Raw genomic sequence first — 23486 nt, 5'->3', positions numbered from 1 at the left:
GCGGGGGAGAAGGAGAAAGGGGACAAGAAAGCGAAAACGAAAGTTAAAAAATCAGCGGAAATGGAATATCGGCGTTGAAACGCAGCGTCGGGGGAGGCCGAGCGGGGCGGGGGGGTGGCGGCGGCGTCCCAGGCCCTGTCAGGGCCGGGCGGGTGTCGGAGCCCGCTCCCCTCAGGGCCGGGAGGTGCCGACCGCCCAAAATACTGTCCGGCTGCGCACGCCCGGGGCTGGTGAGGGAAAGAGGGGAGGGTCGGTGAGACGGGGGTTCTTGTTGTTTCATTCCCAGAGGAAGGGGCTCCCGAGGAGGGGTTGGTTAGGCTGAGGGAGGTCTCGGGGATCCGTTGCTTTATGCATGCGGTCCTGTGAGGGGTTAATGGGATGTGGAGACTCGTGGATACTCAGGTGTAGCGGGGTCAGAGGGGTTAGAAGGTGCCTGTGTGTTGTGACAAGACATGTGGCTTGCTTGTCTTAATAAAATAAAGGTATGATTATGTTTTCTTTATAAACATTTATTGGGCAAGAAATGGAGAGTTTTCTCTTTGCAAACCTTGTAGTAGACGCTTCAGAAATGTCTAGCAAGTTGAAGAGCCGTCCTGCTGAAAATGGGGAGCATCCCAGGAGTAAAATGGAAAACGGAACGGACAGCATGGCAGCCCCTGCCCTTAGTACCTACACCCCAGAAGAGATGGTACAACAGATGAAAGAACTAATCACTGAGAACAATGACTTAAAAGGTGAATGTGCATGTGAACTGGTCTTGAAATGCAAAAGCCCTGAGTCTCTTCTGTGGGGTTTTTTGTCCTATGAGTATGAATTCTGTGCTCACTCGCCCTTGCTGGATAACATTTTATACCCAGGTGGCATTTGTTCTATAAGAGACTCTGCAAGTAGCAAGCCCAGTTTGGTATGACACATCAAATTAAATTGGTATGGAAGATTAGGGGGAGAACAGCCCAATGTACGGGTGACTTATTTGCTTTAGAATTATACATAAGCAGTATAGCACTGTGTATTTTAGGAGGCGAGATGGAATATCTCTTGCTATGATATGGTCTTTGCTCATCAACCTCTAAGAGCTTTTTTGGTTTGTATTTTTGGACTGTTGGGCAGCTCCATTGCAGACAGACTAACATTTTGGCATAGCTGCATCAGGAGGGGTGGGTACTGCACAGTGCCCAGAACAGTTTGGGTTAGGATGCTGGCTGAAAAGAGCCACATCCTCTTGGGCAGAGAGGGGGATTGGAGCAGGCTGTCCTGCGCTGTGTGTAGTAATGACTATGAATGTTTAGATGTGGCAGCACCTTCCGTACTTCAGAAGGAAGCGGTGGCCATGGCAGGGTCTATCTGGGAGAAATCGATAGGTTTTCCTGAAAATGCCTAATGATTTGAGTCTTCCAGGTGAGATAGACGTGTTTCTGGTTTCTAGGAGTTTAGATGTCACATATGATTTTTTTTTTTAAATGGATAGAGCAAAACCTAAGGGATCTGGGAATTTTCTATGTAAAAGACAGTGGTACGTCACTGTTTATATGGCAACAGAGCATGAAGTCACATATTGTGTGTCCTGTGATTTTACACTAGTGTTTAAATTCCACCTGAATAATTTTTGGACCTGGTCCAAGCTCTCTGCCTTGGAGTCTCATGGGTATCTGGCAGGAAAGTTGTTTCTAGAAGTACCTCTGGTATTATGCTAAAAGGTCCTGTATCATACAAGGTAATGCTTCGGGACCATATTGACAGCTGCTGTAACTCATACCTTGCAGAATCATTCTCCAGAGCTACATTTATGTACGTAACCTGAAGAATTAGTTGCCAGTTTATAATATGACATCAGGACATAATGGAAGTTACTGGAAAATGCAATGTATAAAAGATTTTCAGGCAACTGGCGTTGAGTTTGCTGCTTTAAAAAAAGCAAGTCTGAAATACTTTCAGTGACTCTTCCTAAAAATCTTTTAAGCATTTTGCAGTAGTGAGACTGACATTGTTCCATACTGACTTTGTTACACATACATGGCTTCCCAGCCAGGGGGAACTGACTTTGCTGTAAATTGTCGGGTATATTTTTTTCAATGCTTTCGATCAAATCATAATCAAATGTTCAAGTAGAGCATTGCTGGGCATATTTGAGATGTTTGATTTGATAGCATCTGTCTTCATGCAGTAATTTACCAGTCCAGGATGTCTGTTTTCTGTACCAAGTCTCAGTAGTTTCAGAATCTCAGTTCGGTAGTTTCAGTTGGGTTGATCATGTAATAACACGTGCAGCAAGATACCAAGTACCTCTTGTGAACAATACTTCTTGCTTGTACTTCTCAGTTTAGGAATAAGTCAAGTGAGAGAGTGTGGGCATGTGATTTCAGCAGTGGATTTAATGCTATTTATTATAGTGCTAATGGACTATACTAAGTTTAGTTTTGGTTTGGTATTTAAGGTACACGAGAAGGAGGTTTGCATTTCATACCCAATTATTGCTAAGCCATTTGATACTGAAGAATTCTGAGCTCAGTATAGTGGAAATCTGCTGTTTCATTGACAGAGTAGTAATGTGAACCAATGTCTTGTCTCTGGCTATTGTTTAGAAGCCATGAAGTTGCATAACCAAGCTATGAAGGACCGATATGAGGAACTTTCCATCTGGCGAGAGAAGCAGAAAGAAGAACGAGAATTTTATGAGTTAAAGTTTAAGGAGGCTAAGCAGTGCTTGCTAGCCAAGTGCATTGAAAATGAACAGCTACAGCAACAACTTCAGACCTTAAAGGAAAGAGAAGGAGCTGAAATGGTAAGTAAGGAATTGGTTGGATTGACACGCTTTTGAACTGAAAGTCTGGAGCATTCAGTCCCTTCATCACACTGGGAGCTTTGGAGATTTGTTAACATCTCCATTTTTATCCTTATGATCTAACAAGAGGTCTTGGCCTGACTTATAAAGTGAGGCTTCTCAGAGTGTAGTAAGAAAATTGTGCCACACCTGAGATAATTTACATTTCCATTAACATTTAATTAACAATAATAATTAACATTCTTGACATAAGAAATAAACATTTATTGCTAACTTTTCATTCTTTATTTTGTTTACTGTTGGGTATCTCTTGACTTTATCCCTCCCTTTGCTGGTTAGATTATCTCTCTGTCATGATCGTTTAATTGCTTTTGTATTTGTGTTTCCAGGGAGAAGTTGACATGTAAGGAAAAAAAAAAAATTACCTGCCATCTGTTTTTATTATGTCATTCCCTCTCATGAAAACTCTTTTACCAAGGTCAGATTAGATCTGTACTTCTGCTGCCCTATTTGAGTCTGACAGAGCTTCATCCCTCTGTCTTACCTTTGGTTCTGCAACACATCATTCCTAACATTGCAGGTGATTGCTTAGTAGCCAGGCAACATTTTGCAGGTAGTACTGAAGACCTCTATGGACAAAGCCTATTAAAACAAAACCTGCTTTGTGTCCCACATGGTCACATGAAGAGGTGTTTAACAAGAAGTTTCATGCAGAGCCAAACTGATGCATCCTGGTATCTGGTACGTCCAGGACCCAGGTGGATTCTCTGTTGCCTGATGAAGGATGAGTGTATTAGCCTTTTTCTCAACGGAGACACTAGTAGGCACTCCTTTCCTTGCCTGACTGCCTATTTTATGGAACTCTGTAAGAAATTTTTCAGCATGTAAATCAGAATTAGCCAATGAGTTCAGAAGTTACAAGGAGGGAAGAAAGTAATGTATAAATAGTGTGATTGTGTAAGTATTACTTACACAATCTTTACAGGCTAAAAGTTCTGTTTCAGGATTTTCAAGGAAACTCAGAATTTCATAAATCTGGAATAGTTTTTAAGGGGAAGTAGAGGATTTATTCTGCCTTTACCTGCTTTAGAAGTTCTTGTACTTTGAATACTTAAAGTATGTTATTGACAGAGTGATCCAACCTGCTATAGTAATCCAACATCCAGATAAGTAAAAATAAATCTTTTCTAATTATCTCATTCCAAGAGCTTTGTAGAGTAAGCACTGGTTCTTCTCTGATTCTTTGCAGTTTTATTAGCCAGTGGTAACTAATTTAGACAGCAACATTTTCATATCTGATGATGATTTTCAGGCTGACTGTCATTTAAGCCAAAATTACTTTCTTGAATGCTTTAGTTCTACTTTAATTTTTTTCTTTTTTCTTTTTTTTGTTTAGAAAGAGCATGAAAAAAATTCCTCTAATTTAAAATCAGTTAATTTCTTTCACCTGTGTTTTACTATTAACAGGGATAGACTATAGTCCATTGCTACCATTGCGACATCTCTCTTTCACTCAAAGTAAATCACAGATATATTGTGTTGCCTCCCTTAGTGATGAACGAGCATTCTTAGGAGGGTTTCTCTCAAAATCGTACCTCTGTTTGCACAGGTTGCTGTAAAGCTCTCTCTTTTTCACTGGAGCTTACTCTAATTGCATCCTCTTACAGCCTAAGTACAAAATCAGAGACAAGCAAGTCAGGTGGGTAGGGTGGTACTGTGGGTTGAGAGACACTGTCAGCATAGCAAGAGTTTGGAGATTTGGCATGAATGATAGATTAGAATGCAATTCAGACTCCAGGAATTGTCTAGAATTTACATTGATGATAATGTGGTGTAATAAAGGTATTACCAGGAGGTGGAAGGCTCAGATTACAAAATGAGGAAGAAATAAACTCACAGGGAAAGTTTCATAATGGGAAGAGGCATCTAAAGGAGAGAAATGAGGCTTCCTGGTTATGTAGAGGCTTAAGAGAGGGTTTTGAGGATCCTGGGGAAAGGGAAGAGGCAGAAGGTGAAGGAGACCGTCATGACTGGAAGGAGAGATTAAGTTTGGGGAGAATCTTTGAGGGACAGAGGCTTTGTGGAAGAGAAGGAATATAGGACTTTGTGTGAAGGTCAGGGATCTAGGGAGAGATTTATACATGGAGATGGGATACGGAGAAGTTGTACGGTGAGGGAAGGCTGAAAGTGGGTTGTGTGGAAAAGCTGTCTGCCCACTGTTTTTTTTCTCCCTATAATCTTAGGTAGATTTGGGAAAAGAGGGATAGGATATGGGTGAAAAAAGACAACAGTTCTGAGACTCTATGTGGTAGTGAGAGGCATAGATTCAGGCAAAGATTTACATCCTAATTATCTATGCGTTTAGAGAACCAGGCCCCTGTTTTCCAGAAGCATGATGCTCATCGTTTGATTAACTTGGTTTCACAGTGTAGACTTCTTGCTGTCTAGTGGACCAAAGCATAGGTTAGGGATCTGTACGCTGGGTTTTTCCAGGCAAACCTAAACAGAGAAGAAGGGATGTGGGACACCATTGTTATGTTCAGGCTCTGTGCTCTTTGGCTGGTGTTTCCTTTTGCTTGGCTAATGCAGGGTTTGTTTATCCCAGGAGGGCTGCATGGCTCCCGAGAAGGAAGCGAGGCAGCTGAAATCCCAGGTGCAGCGGCTCCAGGCTGAGAAGGCAGATCTGCTAGCCATCATTTCAGAACTGCAGGTCAAGCTGAACATCTCCTCAGCAGAGGATTCCTTTGTGGAGATTGGGATAAATGTAAGTGAGGGGAATAAAAAGAACACAGTGACCTGAGGCCAGAAACTTTGGTTCCAGCTTGCTCCTCCTTTTTTTGCAAACTGAATTTTCTTCTCATACTAGGCTAAATGATGAGGAAGTCAGGTCTGAGTGTAATTATGGTGACAGTGTTTACTTGATGACATTCTACAGTCAGGTATTTAGCACCCTGTCTTCCTTTAGTAGAAAGGGTGAATCTATACCCATGCCAATGAAAAGTGTTTATGCCTCTTTGAGAGCGAACTGCAAACTGCCAGCAAAAGCAGTAACACAAGATATAGGCACAGTGGATTTGGGAGAAGAGTTGCATCGTTGGACTCAATGATCTTAAAGGTCTTTTCCAACATAAATGATTCTATGATTCTATGGTCTCTTAGATTACCTGACATGGAGCACTTGTGTGTTACAAGGTGTAGTGGTGAAGGACTTGGAATTTATTTTTGTCCTTTCACTTTCATGCTCAAAGTAAATTAATGTCATAGGTAGCCTCCATCACATTAAAAATATTCTCTGGAAAAACCAACATGGTCCAGCAGGTGACTTCGGACTAATTTGAAATGCTAAGTGTCTTATCTTAGTTGGGATTCTTGGGAAAGTTGGTACTATGTTTTGTTAAGGGGCAACACCTATGCATAGAGGGGGGCATTTTCTTTTGAGAATGGGGCTCACTTTCTACTGACAGATATGTAGAGATGCAGGCAAAGAAAACTAAGTGCAAAGCTGTAGAATGTTCCCTAGGGGCACAAAAATCTAATTTTTCTACTCTTCTTGTATCTGAAAAATCTTCACAGGCAAAATGTGAAAATGTGGGTCTCTACTATCCCCATAATAGCAGATCCCTCTCTGGAAAGTACAAGTGCAACAAGACATTAAGAGAATTTAATTAAAACTTGTTTGGAGTTGTTGAAGAAAAATTCAGACTGCAGGAAACCTTCAAGGATGCATTTTCCCTTTTTTTTGCTACAAAGATTCTCCTTTGGGCTACAAAGATCAAGGAGTGAGTTTTGTAGTGGGAAAGAAGAGTGGTTCTTTTGGGAGGCAGGAGAGTGGGTTTTAGGCTTATTTTTAAAGTCCTCTGCAGGGATGTTGGCTGTTGCTGTGTGATGCCTGGTCATCTTTGTAGGGGAGAGTGGCCATGGAAGTTGCTGACAAAAGGAGAAGGCCAAATCTCATTGTTGTTCCTCTTCTCTGTTGAGTCCGGAAGATATACAGGGAAAGGCATGTGAAGTATTTAAGTTAAGAATTTCCAAACATGAAACTGATCTGTAGGAGTTTTGTGTTTTATTTATTTTTATTGCCATGATAATAGTTTTCCCTGGTTTTCTTCCTTAACTCAAGTAAATAAAAACTGTGTCCTGCTTAGTTCAAATACCAAGCTAATAGTGTTTTCCCTTTCCTAGGAAGGAGAAATAAATAGAACTGCAAAGGAACGTCAAGAGAATAGCGGTGAAATGACCGGTAATGCTGCTGTCTACATGTACGTAGGTTCTTGTGCAATGTGTGTAATTCAGGCTTCTGCAATGCGTTTTGTTTTCAATGTGAGGGAACTTTTTTCTATGAGGAATGCACTAGAAAACCCTGTTTTTCTGTGGCCTTGCATCCTTCTGTTGCAGTAGTTCTACCTTCCTACCATGTCAGAAAGACCCTCAGCATTCTGGCATTTTTCTTCCCAATTTTCACTAGCTGACAAGAGGGAGTGCATATTCTGGCCAGTTGGCTAGGCATTTGTGTACATGCTGACTTGCCTACTTTCCAGGCTTTTAAGGGAGACTAGACAGAAAAGATAAAGATAGAGGCTGCAGGGAGTCTCTCCCTTCTAGTCATTGGAGATGGTCTAATAGAGTATCTGTCCTCTACCCAATTACAATGATGTTAGTAAGAATCAGAGGTCTTGTAGTCTTTCAGATCTGAACCTTGTCTGTTCTGTTTGTGTGTGGTTGGTATAAATTGTATCATGGTGGGGTAGAAAGACAGTGCAGTGACATAGTCCTTATTTTTCAGGTTACTAAGCTTAAGATACCAGCATTCTGTTTAGGTTACTTCTCAAAATTTGATCTTTACATCAGCTCCAGGGCACAAGGGACTTTCTTGCCCCCAGCTGAACCTTTACTCCTCATGGACATAGACAGCTGATACTATTAAACTTTCCATTTTGGATACTGCCCAATTTAGCAGCTAGATGGTTGTGGCTGAACTCTCTTATTTACTTTGTGGCCTTTGCTTTTGGAAGGAAAGGATATAGAAAATGCTAAGGGCATAGCAGGCCAGAAAGCTGTGCTCCATGTACAAGTTGTCACTCCCTACATCCCTGCAAGCGAGAACGGCTTTTTAATGTAATAACATATAAAACTGGTCCCTCAGCATACAGTTAAGAAGTTGAAGGGGCAGGCGGGGGAGGAAGTTATGGTTGCGGATGAAACTGAGAGTTGCTGACCACAGACTGGGCTGCAAGTATTCAGCTTGTTGTTAGTGGTGGCTTCTGAGAACACTCTGATTACGAGAAGACATTCTCTGTGGGACTTGCTTACCTTTTGATGAGTATCTGGGCCATATCTGCGAGAACAGGGGGTATATGTACCTCTTAAAATATTTTCTGTGTCACCACGTGTCTTTGTCCAGCATTGAAACTTTAGACTGGTGCTGTTAACAGGTTCAGAGAAATGTGATCCACTCAGGACGGGTTTATTTCTGTAAGAGTAGAACTGTCCACTAAAAATCCCCTGATAAAAGTTATTTACTTAAAATATCCTGGCTGAACACTGTCTTTGGGGTATTGAATTTTGCTCACCAAAGATTTCTAGCTCTCAGGAGCTCACAGAGGACTATGCGTTACTTTCTGTTCTGAACTACAAAAGCAAAGTTTTAAACACCTGCTGTTTTATAGCTGAGCTTCTGAAATGTACAGTGTATTTAACCTGCCTATCTTACTGTATAGTTAGGGGATTTTGACTTTCTGTCTAGATGGACATAAAAATGGAGGGAATGGTATACAGTATTTTATCCTCAGGAAATTAACTTGCCTTGTTTTTCAGGTAGTTTTGTATTTGTTTTGGTTCACTTCAAAACTGCATTATGCTACTGTAGAAAAGAGCTATAGAATACGAAGGAGGTGAAATATTGAAGATATTTTTTCTGAAAAAGAAAGCAATTTCTGATGACAATTTTTAGTGGAACGTGCCTTCTTTTTTTGGAAAGGAATGAGACGGAGATAAGAAATGTTGTGTGTTTCATTGGAAAAAAATGTTATTTTGGGAACAGACAGCAGCACTTTGCAGAAGGGGCTGCAAAGTAGGTTAGAATAAATGCACTGGGTTTTGTATTGCCTTGACTGCTTTTGGTTTCCTTGCTTAAGTACTAAACTGTTCCCCCAGGTTCATGGGGACTGTCTGAGCACTGCGCAAACCAAGGGCTGCATTTGCACGCACAGGAACTGTGGCTAGCGGTTTGTGGGCAGGTCTTGGTTCTTGGGAATGAGCCCTTTGCTCAGAACGCTGGTTTTCAGCACCGTGTGAAAAGGTGGTCTGTCAGAGCGGGTCCCAGAACTATGGATAAGGGAGTGCTCTAGTAAAATCATAGCTGTTGTTATATACATCTGGTTTTGTTTCAAGCAGGAGCAAAGCTGCAGATGAATCGAAGAATTTGGAGTCCGAGGAGCTAACTGTGAGCCACTTGCTCTGCTGCCTTAGAAATGAAACTCAGAAGAGGGAAGAACTTGAGAAGGAGCTGCAGAATCACAAAGAGAGGTGTGAAGCAGGTGCACTGTAAAATTTGGAGCTGTTCTCTTCCAGGGCTGCTGCAGTTACCAAGTCTGTGACTGATCAGAGACAAGCTGAAATATCAGTGTGACCTGGATGGGGAATTACCCAAGCAGTCAGTAACAATAACTTATTTTTGTGGTAGTCCTTATAGGGATAAACCACAGGTTCTCTTCCATGGGCAAGAGAGCTTCCACATTTTATTATTATTTCCTATAGCAGCACAGACAAATTGCCCATTTCCTTTTGGGTTCCAACTTTCCCCAGGTTATGTCAGAATGATATGGTGACTAGTTGAGGATGTTCTCTCTACTCACTCCTCCATAGTTACTTGGTTTTGTATGAATCATCTGCGTGTGGGGCCTTAAGCAAATCACTATGTATAAAACAGGAATTACAGTCCTCTTCGTGATATTGGCAGGCTACATTTAGCAATGTGTGAGCTTGGAAAAGCTCCTGAGAAATGTCTAAAATAAGTTTAATTCCAAACTTGTCTAAGAGAGAGCTTTTCCAGTGAGACCTGCATGAGGGTATGTCTCAGCTCAGTTATGTTGGTATAAATCAGCATGACTGTTCAGGTGTGGAAAATTGCCTAAGCAGTAGCTGTTGCAAATCCCCACTTTGCAGAGACAGAGTAAGACTTCCAGGACGTTATCTACTGTGAAAGGTTGGTGTCATGGTAATTGCTTTTATGTGGCCTTCCTAGAAGAGGTAATGAGCCATAGCCAAATGATTCTTAGAAATCTCAGCCTCTGAAAATATCAAAAGAAAATAGAGGCACTGTTAATTACTGGATTCAGTGAACAGACTGACCTATTTCCAAAGGGTTAGCAGTTGTGCACTGTACTAAAGATCGCTCACTGTGGACTGAATGTCACTGTCCTTCACCACACCTGCAGACTTATACATCCATTTTAATTATATATACATGCTGGGTGTCTTGTGTTCTTCAGAAACCCCCATGATTATACAGGCTTTCCTGCATGTCTGTGCTTTCAGTTCTGCCTCTCATTTGTGGCTGTGATGTTAGAAGGAGAGTACATCACTTGCATGAAATCATTGAACAGTCACAGTCTCACTTTAAATATAGGCCAAATCTATCATTATTGGCTCCTTCTGTTTTCCAGACTGTCAAAGCTGGAGAAGGAAGCCAGCAGCTGCCTGGACAGTGGGACACAAACTGAACAGGAAGAAGAGGAGAGTTCAGAGGCTGTAAGTACCTGTCCTCGTGAGCTGAGATTTAACAACATACAGCTTACTTGTTGAGGCCAACAACCTCAGGGCCTAGATTTCGACTTGCACTCAGGGACCAAGGGGCAATTATCCTGCACAGGGTATATGAAAGTGAATTTTGAACTCTCCAATCCATATCTTAGAGGTGGTTCCAAATTACATCAGCCACCAAAAAAGGGTGAGATTGGTGGCCAAGAACTAGGGAAGCATAGCGTAACTGCAGGTATACCTCATTGCCCTGGCCATGCCCACTAAACAGAGACAAATGCGGTCATTTCTAGCTCCAGAAAGTTCTAGACTGGGTAAATTTTCTTGCTGCTGGATAGGTCAGCTTTTGGATCACAATCCAATGACAGTATACTGTAAAACAGACTTTAAATGCGGAGCTCATTTGCGTGGGGTTTTTTCATGGTTTTGGTAGGATGTATTGCAATGGTGGGGCATAACTGTCTTAGATTGAGACACAGTTCCAGGCAAACTCAGTCCTCCTGTTTTCAGTTAAGGGTTTGAATGGATGTTGGGGTTGGGATTCAGCTCCAGATTTAGACGCCTAAATTTACGTGCCTACAGTTGCAAGCCTCTCTATGTGAGGTAAGCGTGTAAGCTCCCATAGCAGTGGAGATCCATTCAGGTTCAGTGCAACTGCATAATACAGGCAACTAAGGGTGCCTGTGTATGAGGTAGTCTAGGTTGTCTGAGGTGCTGCATGGGGCGAGCAAATACGCTATGGGATCTGCTGGAGACCTGTGCCCTTCTGAAGGCTAGGACAGGTATTTTAGGGCAGGGCTGGCTTAGTTAAACAAGACCAGTTTGCAGTGAGGCCGAGAGATGTCCCTTCTAGGAAGAGAGATGATGTCTCACTTAATTCTTTCCAGTACTTATCTCAACTTTGCTTGAGTTACAGCTTGAGCCAGATGCTCATCTAAATGCTGATATTGAGGTCAGCATAGTTACATGCTTGTGATGGCAGTCATTTCAATTTATATGCTATTGGGTTCCTTCAGAGGGTCTTGTCAGTGAAGCTCATGTTATCTCCCCATATTGTAAAATGTAGATCTTCAATGAAACAATGTGGGGGTCCAGTATGCACTATTTTTGAGGGCTCTGCATTTGAAGACATCCTGGGGGAGAGGGAAAAGTTTTTTCAAACCTGCTTTGGCTCTGTTTGGAGAGTGAGGAATGGCTGGGGGAGAAGAGGCTAGAGGACATGCTCTACCAAACAGGCAGCTGGACACTAACCTCAGCCAGGTCTCCTGAGATGAGTTATCTTAAGGCACCACTGCAGTTAGTGCTCTGCCTTCCCTGGGAGGCTGCTTGCAAGCTTCCCAGAAGAAGAGGTCTAGGAGGCTATGATTTAGGTGTTTCTCCTTTCCTGGGCAGGGTAAGAAATGGGTGTTGGGGAGAGACAGTCTGTACTGTGGGATGGGATTTTTTTAGTCAGGTTAGCCTTTTCTTTCAGCAAGGCTGCCAGACTTGTTTTCCAGAAGCATGGATTGCTTGTGTTCCAATTAAGTAAAATATCTTGAATTATGATGGCTTTCACCAGGGACCAGGAATTCACAGTCCAGCTTTATTAGAAGTCAGACTCTTGCCAGTGGTATACGGTTTCATTTGTTGACGTGTTTTCTGTTAAGGCAATTTCTACTGATGTCTAGTTTTCTGCAAATTGAAATGCCATCACCCTACAGAAATCAGTGCTTTCATCTGTGAGTGTGATTGGATTAGTTGGATAGCTGCATAAAATAATTTTGTGGCTTGTTTTGCAGCTATGATGGTAGAAGAATGATCTCTTTTTGCTTCTGAGATAGAAAAAGCGTAGTGCAATGTGTTTTGTGAGTGTTTACACCATTATGTTCAGTCCCTTTTGCTTGGTACGACTGATGAATGATATTAGCTTGGGCAGCTTGTGGAGGGTGTCCTCAGCAACATCTGTCAGTAGACAATTGTGTTCTGTCTGCCTCTCAGTCACACTGGCTGTGTTCCACACTTCTGCTTTGAGATGAAAGCTGGAAATGTTCACAGGTCATCATGGATGAACAACTTCTATTGCTTCAGTTGCCTGGGGAAGTGGTGGACTTCCCCTGTTGGAAAACTGGAGCTTTTCTTCAAGGAAATAGGACAGCAGCATGCTCTTGATACACCTGGTATCTTCTTAGTCACAGCCACCCAGCTTATTCCAAGCTGGACTGGAGACTTTCTGTGCGTTTGATGAGATAAGACATTATCAATGAAAATTACAGTACTAGGGTCAATTGGGCTGATGCTAGCATGATGATGAGATTCAGAGGTGTCTTTAGGAATGCTCCAGGATGTACCTCCAGAGACTACAAACCAGCAGGAGTCAAAGGTTTCGCGTCTTCCAGAGCGTGGAGATATATTTTAAGAACTGAAACTCTGAGGCGTCCTTTGTGTCTTAGGTTGGAGGAGAACCCAGCTGCTGTTTCTTTCCTCCTCTTGTTTTTTTGCCTGTCTTTAGGATCCTTCAGTGATCTTCCTGTGGTCTGAAGGCCAAATGAAAGGGCCAGAAACACAACAAAATTGATGACAGTTTTACTATAAATCATCATCTTGGTTTGCAAAGTTGATTCATGAATGCATGGTAATGGAGTTACCATTTGGGGTTATATTTTCTCCTTCAAAAAGTCAAGAACTAAAGTCTTCCAGACCTGTGGTTCTCATGTGTGTGGTGTGGGAGAGGCTGGTATGTGTAGGGAGAGTGGCAGTTGGCTGGAGGGGTTTCGTGTGTAATCGAAATAAATTACAACGCATAAAAACTTCTGTGTCCTCTGCTTTCTGCCTGAAACAAGAATGGAGCAAACTAGAATGGAAGGGATAATGCCATTGCAGGATATAACTGGGAGGAGAAAGTCTAAGGTTTTGGTCTGCCTCATCTACTAGTTCCAAACTGCTGCTTCTGACCTAAAACTGCCATCACATCTCTTTCTAAAGAGCACCCTGATGCTAGCAGACTGGAAGCCTACCTAGGGATAGATCATTTGTTTATGTTTCTTTGACAGACTGTAACTACTGCTTAGAGGAGCAGCAGTAATCACTAAATCTGTCTGCTTTTCTCATGTGTTTTAAATTGTGAACTCTTGAGAAAGAAAATGTAGACGTGTTTCCCATCTGCATGAGGTATATTCTAGCCAACATTGGAATGTCAGTAATAGTGTTGTCTTTGAGTCACCTGGATTTTATGAAAGTATTAAGTCAAAATGGGGTTCTGCCATATTTAGGAATAGTTGGTAATTGCACAGCCTTGTGGACAGGGCCTTATTACTGAGTATAGAATGTAACAGTGCATACTGACTTACGCTGTTTTCTCTAGAGAAAGAATGGTATTTCCTGCTTGGGTATCTTGAATTGTCCATGTGTAATTTTCCTTATTTTTTTCTCTAAAAGGTTGGCAGTGAAGTTGAAACCCTGAATTTGCAAGTTTGTGCTCTGTTTAAAGAGCTTCAGGAAGCCCATGAGAAGTTAAAAGAAGCAGAATTGATTCAGAAGAAGCTTCAAGAAAAGTAAGGTTCAGAAGAACAAAAGTTCTGCTCTGACACCCAGCATATATTTGTATGTCAACTCCCACCTTGGGAAACTCACCAGCTCTACAAATATCAACTTAAATACCTGTTTCATAGAAATGCTGTAAAAGATTGCTCCTTCTTTGTAAGTGGAGATGAAAGTACAGAAATACAGTAATTGTCAGAAAATCTGAGCTGCCAACCTAGTTCTACAAATAGAACCTCAGTGCCTTGAATTTTAAGACTTGGGTTTTAACCCTTCCTGATGTAAAGGCAAATATTTCCTGTTTTCCACTTCACATAATCAATCCATGTTCTAGTCTTAGGGGAAGAAGCTAAGGGACCTGGTTATGACCCTTTTCACATGAACTGTCTGTGCTTTTGAAGACCAATTGCATAGGTTATAAAAAGTGGTTACAAGGCCTTCACTTTAGTTCCTTAGTTTTCTGTCAAATTCCAGTTCTTTGAGATTCATAATAGTAAGAAAGTGAGTGTTGGTTTCAGCAGCTTTGTTTTCTGATGTTTGTGTATAGATTCCTTTTTGTCTTTCCTTGTTCTTCATCAAAATAAGCCTTTAAAGTGAACCACACAAAGATTCTTTTTGTAATATGCCTAGTGTGCCCAATCCACCAGGAAAAGATGAACAGGAGAGATAACCTTTTTTCCTTGTTCTGTCAGGTGCCAAGGCCTGGAAAGAAAAAGCTCAGCTGCTGCATCGGAATTGGAGGAGAAGCAGCAGCTAATATACACCATCAAGAAGCTGGAACTTCAGGTGGAGAGCATGCAGGCAGAGGTCAAGCTGGAACAAGCCAAGACACATGAAGAAAAGTGAGTATGACTTGATTTTATATTCCAGGGAGGTATTGTCAGTGAGGAAGGGAAGTCCAAGGGAACCTGGCCAAAGGGGAATTGAATCTGAAATACTGTTTTGTGTTCTGCACCCTTTGAAACCATGTTATGTTTGTAGAGTCTGAACTAGAAACCTGCATTCACCTCAGTGTCTATGTTATTTTGAATCTGGAGTCTCCACATTAGGCCCAAACTGTATTCTTTCATCTACTGAAGCCCTCACTTAGGAAAATTTGAGCTGTAAGCTCTGACTTGTATCTTCCTTTTGTCATGAAGTCAAAGGTGGAATAGGGTCAGGTATAACATACAGGTAGAGGAAGCAGGAAAGTGACATCAGCTGTCCCACTGACTAGCAGGGGTAAATGCATCCACATCTCAGAGGGCAGGGACAAGTCAGGTGGTGACAATGATGGGAAAGTGACATTAATGAAGAGGTCTGCAGTCCCTCACTACATTTGCAACTAGGAGAGGTAAGTGTGCAGTGAAGCTGAGGTGAAGAGACTCACTGTTTGCTCTGGTTCCCTGCTCCCTGTCATCATGTGCAGTCCATGTAAGGAGTGTGCAAATGTCAGTCCAAGCTGTACAGAGAGGCTGAACTTCCTGAAGGACTTGTCATAGCTGCTGGAGAAGCTGCTCATTATCTTTGGAGTCTGTCTCCTGATGAATTCTCATTCTCTTGAAGTATCTGAGTCAAGGCTTGGATGTCTTCCTAAGAGAGGTGTTACATTTTGAACAGAATTTGTGAGCTTGATATAAAAATATTGCATGATGGATTCTTCAATATCAAATGCAGACGATCAGTAAGGACATTTGTTTGGACTTAGTCCATGGATAGAGCAGCACAGAACTCATTGGAAGAGAGATGTTGAGACACAGAGCGTGATTTTTTTCTCATTAGAAATGCAGTTTCATTTGCAAGGAGCTGGTGGTGGCTTTTTTCTAAATTCTAACAGATTATTTAGATTTCAAAGAAATTTTAAGTGTTTCAAACTTTCACCTCTTTTCTTGTCATAAACAGGGCAAGATATAGTAGCTTGCAGGATGCATACAGCAAACTCGTTCCTGAGCTCACTGAGGCAATGAAAAGAATCGATGAAATGAAACTCAAAGAGGTAAACTCATCACAAGAAGAAATCATAATTAATTAGGGGGAAGTGGGAAGGGATGGGAGATTGTATCCAGGAACAAATTTGGGCAGGAAACAGTTGTCCCTTCCACATAATACAGCATGCAACATAGCAGCATTGCGCTGATAAACATATATCCTGTGCTGTCAATTATAGAAAACTTTATCCACACATCAGTATTGCCATGGTGTTTTCTAGATAAGGTCTAATCTGCAGTGCCATATGGAGTGCAGTCCTTAGAGATCAGTGATACGCAAAGGCATATATAGGTGTTCCTGCAGCATAATTTGTAAATGTGCGAAGGCAGACCTCTAGACATTTTTGTAATCTTAAATAGAATGCCCACCACAGTGAGGCCTTGTTCATAACTGAGACTCCATGGAAGTGCCAGATTCTTCTGTATAATTTTGGAAAGTGGGGAAACATAATTTGCAGTGTCCATTAGGGAGTTCTCTTTTAACTTGATACAATGTAATTTGAAAGCTCAAAACTAATCTTTAAAATAAAATATCAATCACCACTGCTGTCTTAGTCCAAGTTCCTTTGATGACCAAAATTGGAAGCTTTTCCAAGGGCAGGAGGAGTAAGAAGAAACCTTTCACTTCAAGCAGAGTTGTATTCTGTGTTCATCTCATAATCATAGTTCTTCCTTGCAGCTGGACAGAGTGGATAAAGTTGTGGTGGAACAACTGAATGCAAAGGTAGAGTTGGCAGAACAAGCCCTTGCTGCAAAGCAGCTCCAGATAGATGAAATGAAGCAGATGATTGCTAAGCAAGAGGAGGACCTTGAAACAATGGCTGTGCTCCGTGCTCAGGTATCAGCTCTTCTTCAGAATTTGGCTAGTTCCCCCACCCAATATTCAGAAACCAGAAGGAGGTTTTTAATGGCTTGCTCTTCAGTACTGAATACATTTCCTCAATTCCAAAGCATAATTCCCTTACTCGGCCTGCCTTGCAGATCCCTACGGAGCCTTTACTACCATTTCCTATGGTTCTGTAGGAGGAACTGTGTATGCTGGAGTCTGGCACAACAAACAAAAGTTGGGAATAGATGTGTTTGTGTATTTAAAACCACTGTCTTAAGAATCACTGCATATGTTTTAGGGGTGATTTTACTCAAACCAGTGGTGTAAGCAGTGACTAAAAAGGGTCTGCCTCACATTTAAGGCACAGAACTGGCAACTTGGCCCGGTTCCGCTGTCTGTGCCACAGATCTGTCTGTGCGATTGGTCATGTCACCTCCTCAGTGCTATTCTGTGCCTCATTTCTGCCTCTGTACAGCAGAGGGCAATAGCACTGTCCCAGATAAGACAATTGAAATATCATACAGAATCCAGAAACTACTGAGTCTTCTTCACCTTGTAAGTAGTGCAGGTCTTCGCTTTGCAGTGTGTAGGTGCTGTGAGAGTGTTTTGAGTAGATGGAGCCTATGATACAGATTTGTTATTTTGGCATATAATACATGACTATGGTTCAGTCTAAGTTACAAATTCTTAGCATGATTTCATTTCTCTGATCAGATGGAAGTTTATTGTTCTGATTTCCATGCTGAGAGGGCAGCAAGAGAGAAGATCCATGAGGAGAAGGAGCAGTTGGCTGTCCAGCTGGCATACCTGCTAAAAGAGCAGCAAAACCTTGAAGATCTTGGCCGGTGAGAACAGACTTTGGCTGAGCTGCCTTTGGACTGTCTTGTTATGCTGAGTGCTGGAGTTGACCTACACTGTCTTGCTAGCATCTCAGTAGAAAGACAGACAACTTTGCAGACATTTATTTCTTGGTTGATTTGAATTTTAAAAGAGAAAAAAAAATGAATTGGCTGACTTCTCTTTTTAATTTTGTGATAGAATCTCTGTAATGTGTGTTAGTTCTTACTTGGGTGCTTTAGCAAGTTTTCACTTTGGATGATTCATGCTTGGTAAATTCTCCCCGTGGATTCATGTGAGTTTCTTTGGGGTTTGGCCTCAATTTTAGTGGTGAATATGCAGCTAAGCTTGCTGCATGTGTGCCAGGGATATCTGCTGCTTCTCCAGGTGGCAGTGGTAAGTAAGTACCCATAGTTTCAAGTGCTGTGATACCCTGGAATTGCACCAGTTTAGCACTCCTACCTGTAAAAGAGAAAAAAGAAATACTAACCTTGTGTCCTCCACTCATATTGTGGAAGCCATGGGTACAAGAAGAGTGCCCAGAATTTGAAGAATCGAGTCACATTTCACATCAACTGTACACTGAACCCTTTCTCTGGTATAACTTGCCTTTCTACTTTAATCAAATTTGCAGTTTGCCCTGAATAGCTGAGAGTCCTGGAGTTTTCCAGAGGAGTGTGCCCCAGATCCCTAGGTGTGTAGCTGCCCAAATCCTGCTGGTGTTAGTTGTATGACCCTGATTTCAGCAGGACCTTGGCACGATCTCACAAAGCAGCAGCATTTCTAGGTCCTGTTTCTGAGCAGCAGTGAACTAAATTCATGACCAGTTGACATGATTTACTTGCAAATCCTTTGATTTATTTTGAATCCTTTTACCTTTTCTGGGGACAATGGGAAGATACCTTTTACTGAGGCTTTTTTCAGAGCCCTTGACTTATTTATCCTCCACAGTAACTCTTTGGCGGAGATGCAGAATCGCCACGGAGCGAGGGCACCAGATCGGGAACACTCACCTCGCCTTGTCCAAAGAGGTACCGTAAGCAACCTCTCCAGCTCACGGGGCCAGGCCCTGCTGTGTTCAGTTTAAAACAGCTTTGCTTGGCTGCAAGCAGCTCCCCAGCTCCCCTGTGGCTATTCTGGCACCTGGGTAGCTGCAGAGAACATGATTCTTTGGCTGTTAGGAGCAAGCCAGTCCTCTTTCAATCACTCTACAAAAAGAGTGGCAAAATCAAGTAATATAACAGGTAATCATTTATCTTCTCTGCTTGCAGGAACTGGTAGTCAAGACTGGCCAGAGCAGCGGAATATCTCAATGTATTCATGTCCCAAATGTGAAGAAATTCTACCTGATTTGGACACACTGCAGATTCATGTTATGGATTGCATTAATTGAGTGATGCCCTCCAATTCTTCATCTTCTGAAATTTCACCTGCCAAACACATATTTTTTTTTTTCTTCCTGCTGAAATAACGCTCAACTCTACAACCCGTGAAGGAGGCTTTCAGGGTTTTTCTCATTAATTCAATGGGAAGAGGGTAAAACTCCTATCCTGCCCTGTACTCACTAATCTTGTTGTAATCTGCTTTAGGAAAAGAATTTTTATAGGATAACAATATGGATGCATTAAAGAACTCCCAGTGTGTCTGCTGCTATGAAATCTTTAAGGAACATTCCCCTGATGTGCTCTGCTCTTATGGCTAGCCTGCAGAACAGGACTGAATCACTGAAGTCGGAAGGGAGATGGGATATATGCTGATCAATTAAAAGTACTGTGAGCCTGTAAATACTTCATCTCTCATATACTGTGTACCAGAAAATTAATACATTAAAAAAGCTGTTTGAGAAGCTTTCAGCAAAATGGAATAGTGCTGTATTCATCGAGCATTTGAAATGAACCCTGCTCTTTCTCCAGATGGCAGTTTTATTGCTGCCCTTGTGACCATACTAATCTGATGTTAAATTTTTGATGGCTTATGTAACTTCTTGCTTTAGCCAGATGTGGGTAAGGTTTAAAACAGATCATTTAGGTCTGATATATGTAGCTCCTGGTGTACCCAAGTCACTTGGTTTTATAGAACTGTTCCTTTTTAAGGTGTTGTCTTGATTCTTCTTTATTATAATAAATTCACTTGAACCTGTACAGTATTGTGCTAGAAAGCGCTGAGATGGATGTAACCTAATTTAAAAAGAGGAGTATAGTGGATTTTCACATCTCAAAATAAATCTATTGCAAGTGTAAAATTATCTATGCCCGTGAATACTTTGGAGGCTGAAACAGGACTGCAAATACCTATGGCTGAAAAGCTCACGTAGAAAGAAGTGTAGTGTATTAGTTCTGTTCTTGTCCTCCCTGGTGTTTTTATGTCAACAAAAAAACAGTTCTTAACTTGCCATTGCATGAGGGAGGAAAAGTCACAACTCTTAACAACACATGAACCAGCATGAACGGCAGGAAATGACTGGGATCCATGCAAATGAGGAGTTTCATGTCTTTTGCAAACAGCTAACATTTGCACTGTTGGAAATTGGCAGGGAAGGGAAGTAAGAGATGCATGAAAACCTTCAGCCACAATGGTGCCTCATTATGGCATCATTTTCCTCCTGAAAAAACAGAAGTGTTGGTCACTTTGGCACTGCCCAGTTGAAAGGAAGTCTCCGAGTGGTTTTGGACTGATCTGCCAACTGTGGTGTAGGGAAAGATTTTTATTTTTTTCCTCCACTGTTCAAGACTGAATTTCTGGAAGCAAATATGCCAGGACTCATTACAATCCAGTACTTAAATCTGTGCCATCTTGTCCTGGGGTAGGTCTGTTAGGCTTACCGAGAGGCACCAGCAAGGTTCGTTTGTGCCCAGTCCACTTCATTCTGATTGCCAGAATTGTGAGCTGGGTGTTCAGAAGGAGCAGGGTGGGATGATCACACAACCTGAATATAAAAGTTCAACATTTTATTTTTAATATCACTTTATTACTTCTTGGCTCACCCTTCCACTTCAAAGTTGACATTATAATAAGCCTGAATGTTTCCTGATTTGACATTACAGTGCGCTGGTCTCAGAGGTGTTGGGTTGCCAGAGTTAGGAAGCCTAAGTCCTCCTTCATATATAGGCAGTGTGATCTGTAGGAATGCTTGGATCTCTAGAAGATAAAATGCAAGAGAAACTGCGTTTATAACTAAAGCACCTAATAGCGGAGTAGGTTTATGTAAAGGGCAAAACTATAACAAAATGCAATTGTAGTTTTTGCTTGTACAGTTGTAATGGCTTTAACAAAAAGCAGGGTGCTCTGATCCCCAAACCTTACTCTAACCATTGGGTGTGCTTATCTGAGGGACTCATCAGTGAAAAAGTTATTCAGAATAAAGGCAAACAAGCAGGAATTTGTGTCTCTGGATTTTAGGCAATTGCATATTCCTAATGCAGAAAGAAACGAGCAGAAGGGAAAAGATGAGGGAAATGTCTTTTGTGGAGACAGTCACCTAAACTCCCCCTGAAGGACTGTGTGGACCATAAGCTTCCCACAGAACTGGTGTGAGTGAAAGTGATTGACTTCCTTTATGTGTCCAGCTTCATTAGGATAGTGCTACAGTCATAAACTGCTACTACTGTGCAGTCTGATCAAAATGCTAGCTTTTCAGCATTAGTCTAATAAAACAGTTTAAAAGTTTATTTAATAGAAAGGGCATGCATTCTACTCAGATCATACTAAATCGGGGTAAAAGACCATTGTAACATTTATTCACCAGCTGAGCCTCAAGTAGTCCGAAGTGGGAATTTCTGAACAGAAGACTGACAGCTATGATGACAGTATTTACTGTGCCCCATTGCGGGAGTTATGGGAAATAGCATTAGATTTAGTAAATCAGGGGAGGGACAAAGGAGGTGGGACAGAGTGAGGTGAGTTCAGGACTTAACAGGTCTCCATCAATGCCATTTTTTCTTCATTTGAAAAGTACAGCTACTTCCATACCTGTTACGCAGATAATCACGTAATATAATTCAGTCAGAATATATATCTTGAAAGGTCTTAAATGTCAGGACACATTATGATATGGCTACAATTAGCAATGGGTTTAGTCCTAAAATCTGGGGTTTCTCAGTTTCCACGTACACCAGAAACGGAGAAAGCAATTGTCAGTGCTGAGCTACAAAAGGACAGTCCCTTCCCCACAAGCACTACACCAGGGAGTTAGGACTCAGTGTTCAAACATCCAACACCCTCACTGGAGTGTTGCATATGTGAAGGAGCCATGTGCTCACCCGCCCTGACGTGGCTTAAGAGCCGTGTCATCTGTCCATAAGAAATGAGAGACTATGCTCTCTGACAACAGCAACCGGTCCATGGCCTTTATTGCCAACTTATTTCATGGGGGTGTTTCACTTCCAGAAACACGGGATTCCAATTTTAAGAGAGATTAGCTAAAAGCATCATCCATTTTTGTCATTGTTAGTCCTCTCTCCACTGCGCTCATGGGGTCTATGAGAAGATCGCAGCTCAGTGCTTTGACTGGTGAGGAGAAAGGGCATACTCATGCACCTGGAAGAGGGGTTCTGGTTTGGGGATGGCTGTTCTAGCATAATAGGGTACATGGAAAACCCCACTGGGCCCCCATCTTCAGACAAGGTCATGCAGACCATTCTCAAGGAAAAGAAGTCAAGGCATAATACAGAGTCCAAGTGCTTGTGTTGTCCATCAGCAATGGCTGATGGAAAGCAGCACAGCTTTTCAGGTATGGGGGCGGGAATGCTTTTCCTCCAAATGAAGGTAAAGATCAGGTCACACGTGGCTGATCAACATGCTTCTGTACTCTGAAGTTCTGAACATTAAAAGGATGGTACAACCTGTGAGAGAGATGCTTGTGCAGTGAAATTTATATATATAACTTACGTCATCTTGTGATGTTGAGCTAAGGAGAATGGAACAATTCTGCAGGAGAAAGCCTTAGGGATCTTCGATACCACAACTGAATGGGCAGAGTTATAGCAGATATTTTGTACTTGTATGTGACAAATTCTCCTGTCAACCTACTTCCATAAATAAGTGCTTCTTCAAATTGTCCTGTGGATGAAGATCCAAATCACTGAGGAGAAAACACACTGAACAGATCAATAGTGGATTTAGAAATAAAAAGCTTGGTGACTTAGTATTTTACTCAATATTCTGCTTCAAACCTGAAATAGAAACTATTCTAGAGCTGATTAATTCAAAACAAAGGCCTCAATAGCGTAAGATTTATGTTTCACTCTCAGCAGATGAATATTCTTAAAATGTACGCAAGAAAAATACCTGATGTTTCTTGGGCCAAAGAAAATCTTCCTTCAGTGTATGTTTCATGTCATGCTATCAGTGAGACCTCACCTTCTAATACCAGGAGAAACAATCACTTTTTTGCCCCTGTAATTAAAGTGAGGAGTTGCTTTTAATTTGCTGGTTGTCACTGTTGTTCTAATTATCTCTTATAGACCCTGGATTCTTGTTTTCTGTTAGCTACAGCTCATGTTCTCTCACACAGCTTCATCTGTAATTTGAGGTAACACAAGAGCTAACTGAAATCTGTTGTGCGGAGGTATTCATCAGCTTGGTTGCAACCTTCTTCATCAATTACAAGTACTCCCAGCAGACGCAATCTCTTATTGGCTTTTAATTGGTTCCTTGTGACAGTAGGATTTATGTGCTTTTTTCCCTGAATCCAATTTTATTACGGGAGCTTTGTGATAGTTATGGATTCTGCAATGATCTAAATCTGATGGAAACGCTACTAGGCCAAAATCAAACTAATAGAATGATAATAGAGCTG

General features: G+C 41.7%; 1 protein-coding gene across 2 annotated transcripts; it reads left to right on the top strand.

Annotated features, from left to right (window-relative positions):
- The first annotated feature begins 364 nt into the window (after positions 1–364).
- Positions 365–19925, top strand: OPTN (optineurin). 2 transcript variants are annotated; one of them, XM_010580970.1, is made up of 13 exons: positions 365–734; positions 2583–2782; positions 5388–5546; positions 6965–7041; positions 9176–9307; positions 10447–10531; positions 13955–14070; positions 14749–14898; positions 15938–16031; positions 16703–16861; positions 17567–17697; positions 18641–18720; positions 18961–19925. In XM_010580970.1, exons 1-13 carry the CDS (start codon positions 524–526, stop codon positions 19080–19082), a joined length of 1716 nt encoding a protein of 571 aa, XP_010579272.1. In that variant the 5' UTR covers positions 365–523; the 3' UTR covers positions 19083–19925. The 2 variants fall into 2 exon arrangements, with proteins under 2 accessions (XP_010579272.1, XP_010579271.1); XM_010580969.1 differs by having other exon boundaries at positions 9173–9307.
- The last annotated feature ends 3561 nt before the right edge of the window (positions 19926–23486 follow it).

The sequence above is a fragment of the Haliaeetus leucocephalus genome, unplaced genomic scaffold (assembly GCF_000737465.1).
Source record: "Haliaeetus leucocephalus isolate CR32 unplaced genomic scaffold, Haliaeetus_leucocephalus-4.0 Scaffold751, whole genome shotgun sequence".
Taxonomy (NCBI): Eukaryota; Metazoa; Chordata; class Aves; order Accipitriformes; family Accipitridae; genus Haliaeetus; species Haliaeetus leucocephalus.
The sequence above is the reverse complement of the archived record's forward strand: the minus strand, read 5'-3'. Positions and strand labels throughout refer to the sequence as shown.

Coding starts and splice junctions, on each gene's coding strand:
- OPTN (XM_010580969.1), top strand. CDS start 524: ATGGAGAGTTTTCTCTTTGCAAACCTTGTAGTAGACGCTTCAGAAATG. Junction 5,547..6,964: donor TTGTGGAGATTGGGATAAAT/GTAAGTGAGGGG, acceptor TCCCTTTCCTAG/GAAGGAGAAATAAATAGAAC. Junction 9,308..10,446: donor CTGCAGAATCACAAAGAGAG/GTGTGAAGCAGG, acceptor TCTGTTTTCCAG/ACTGTCAAAGCTGGAGAAGG.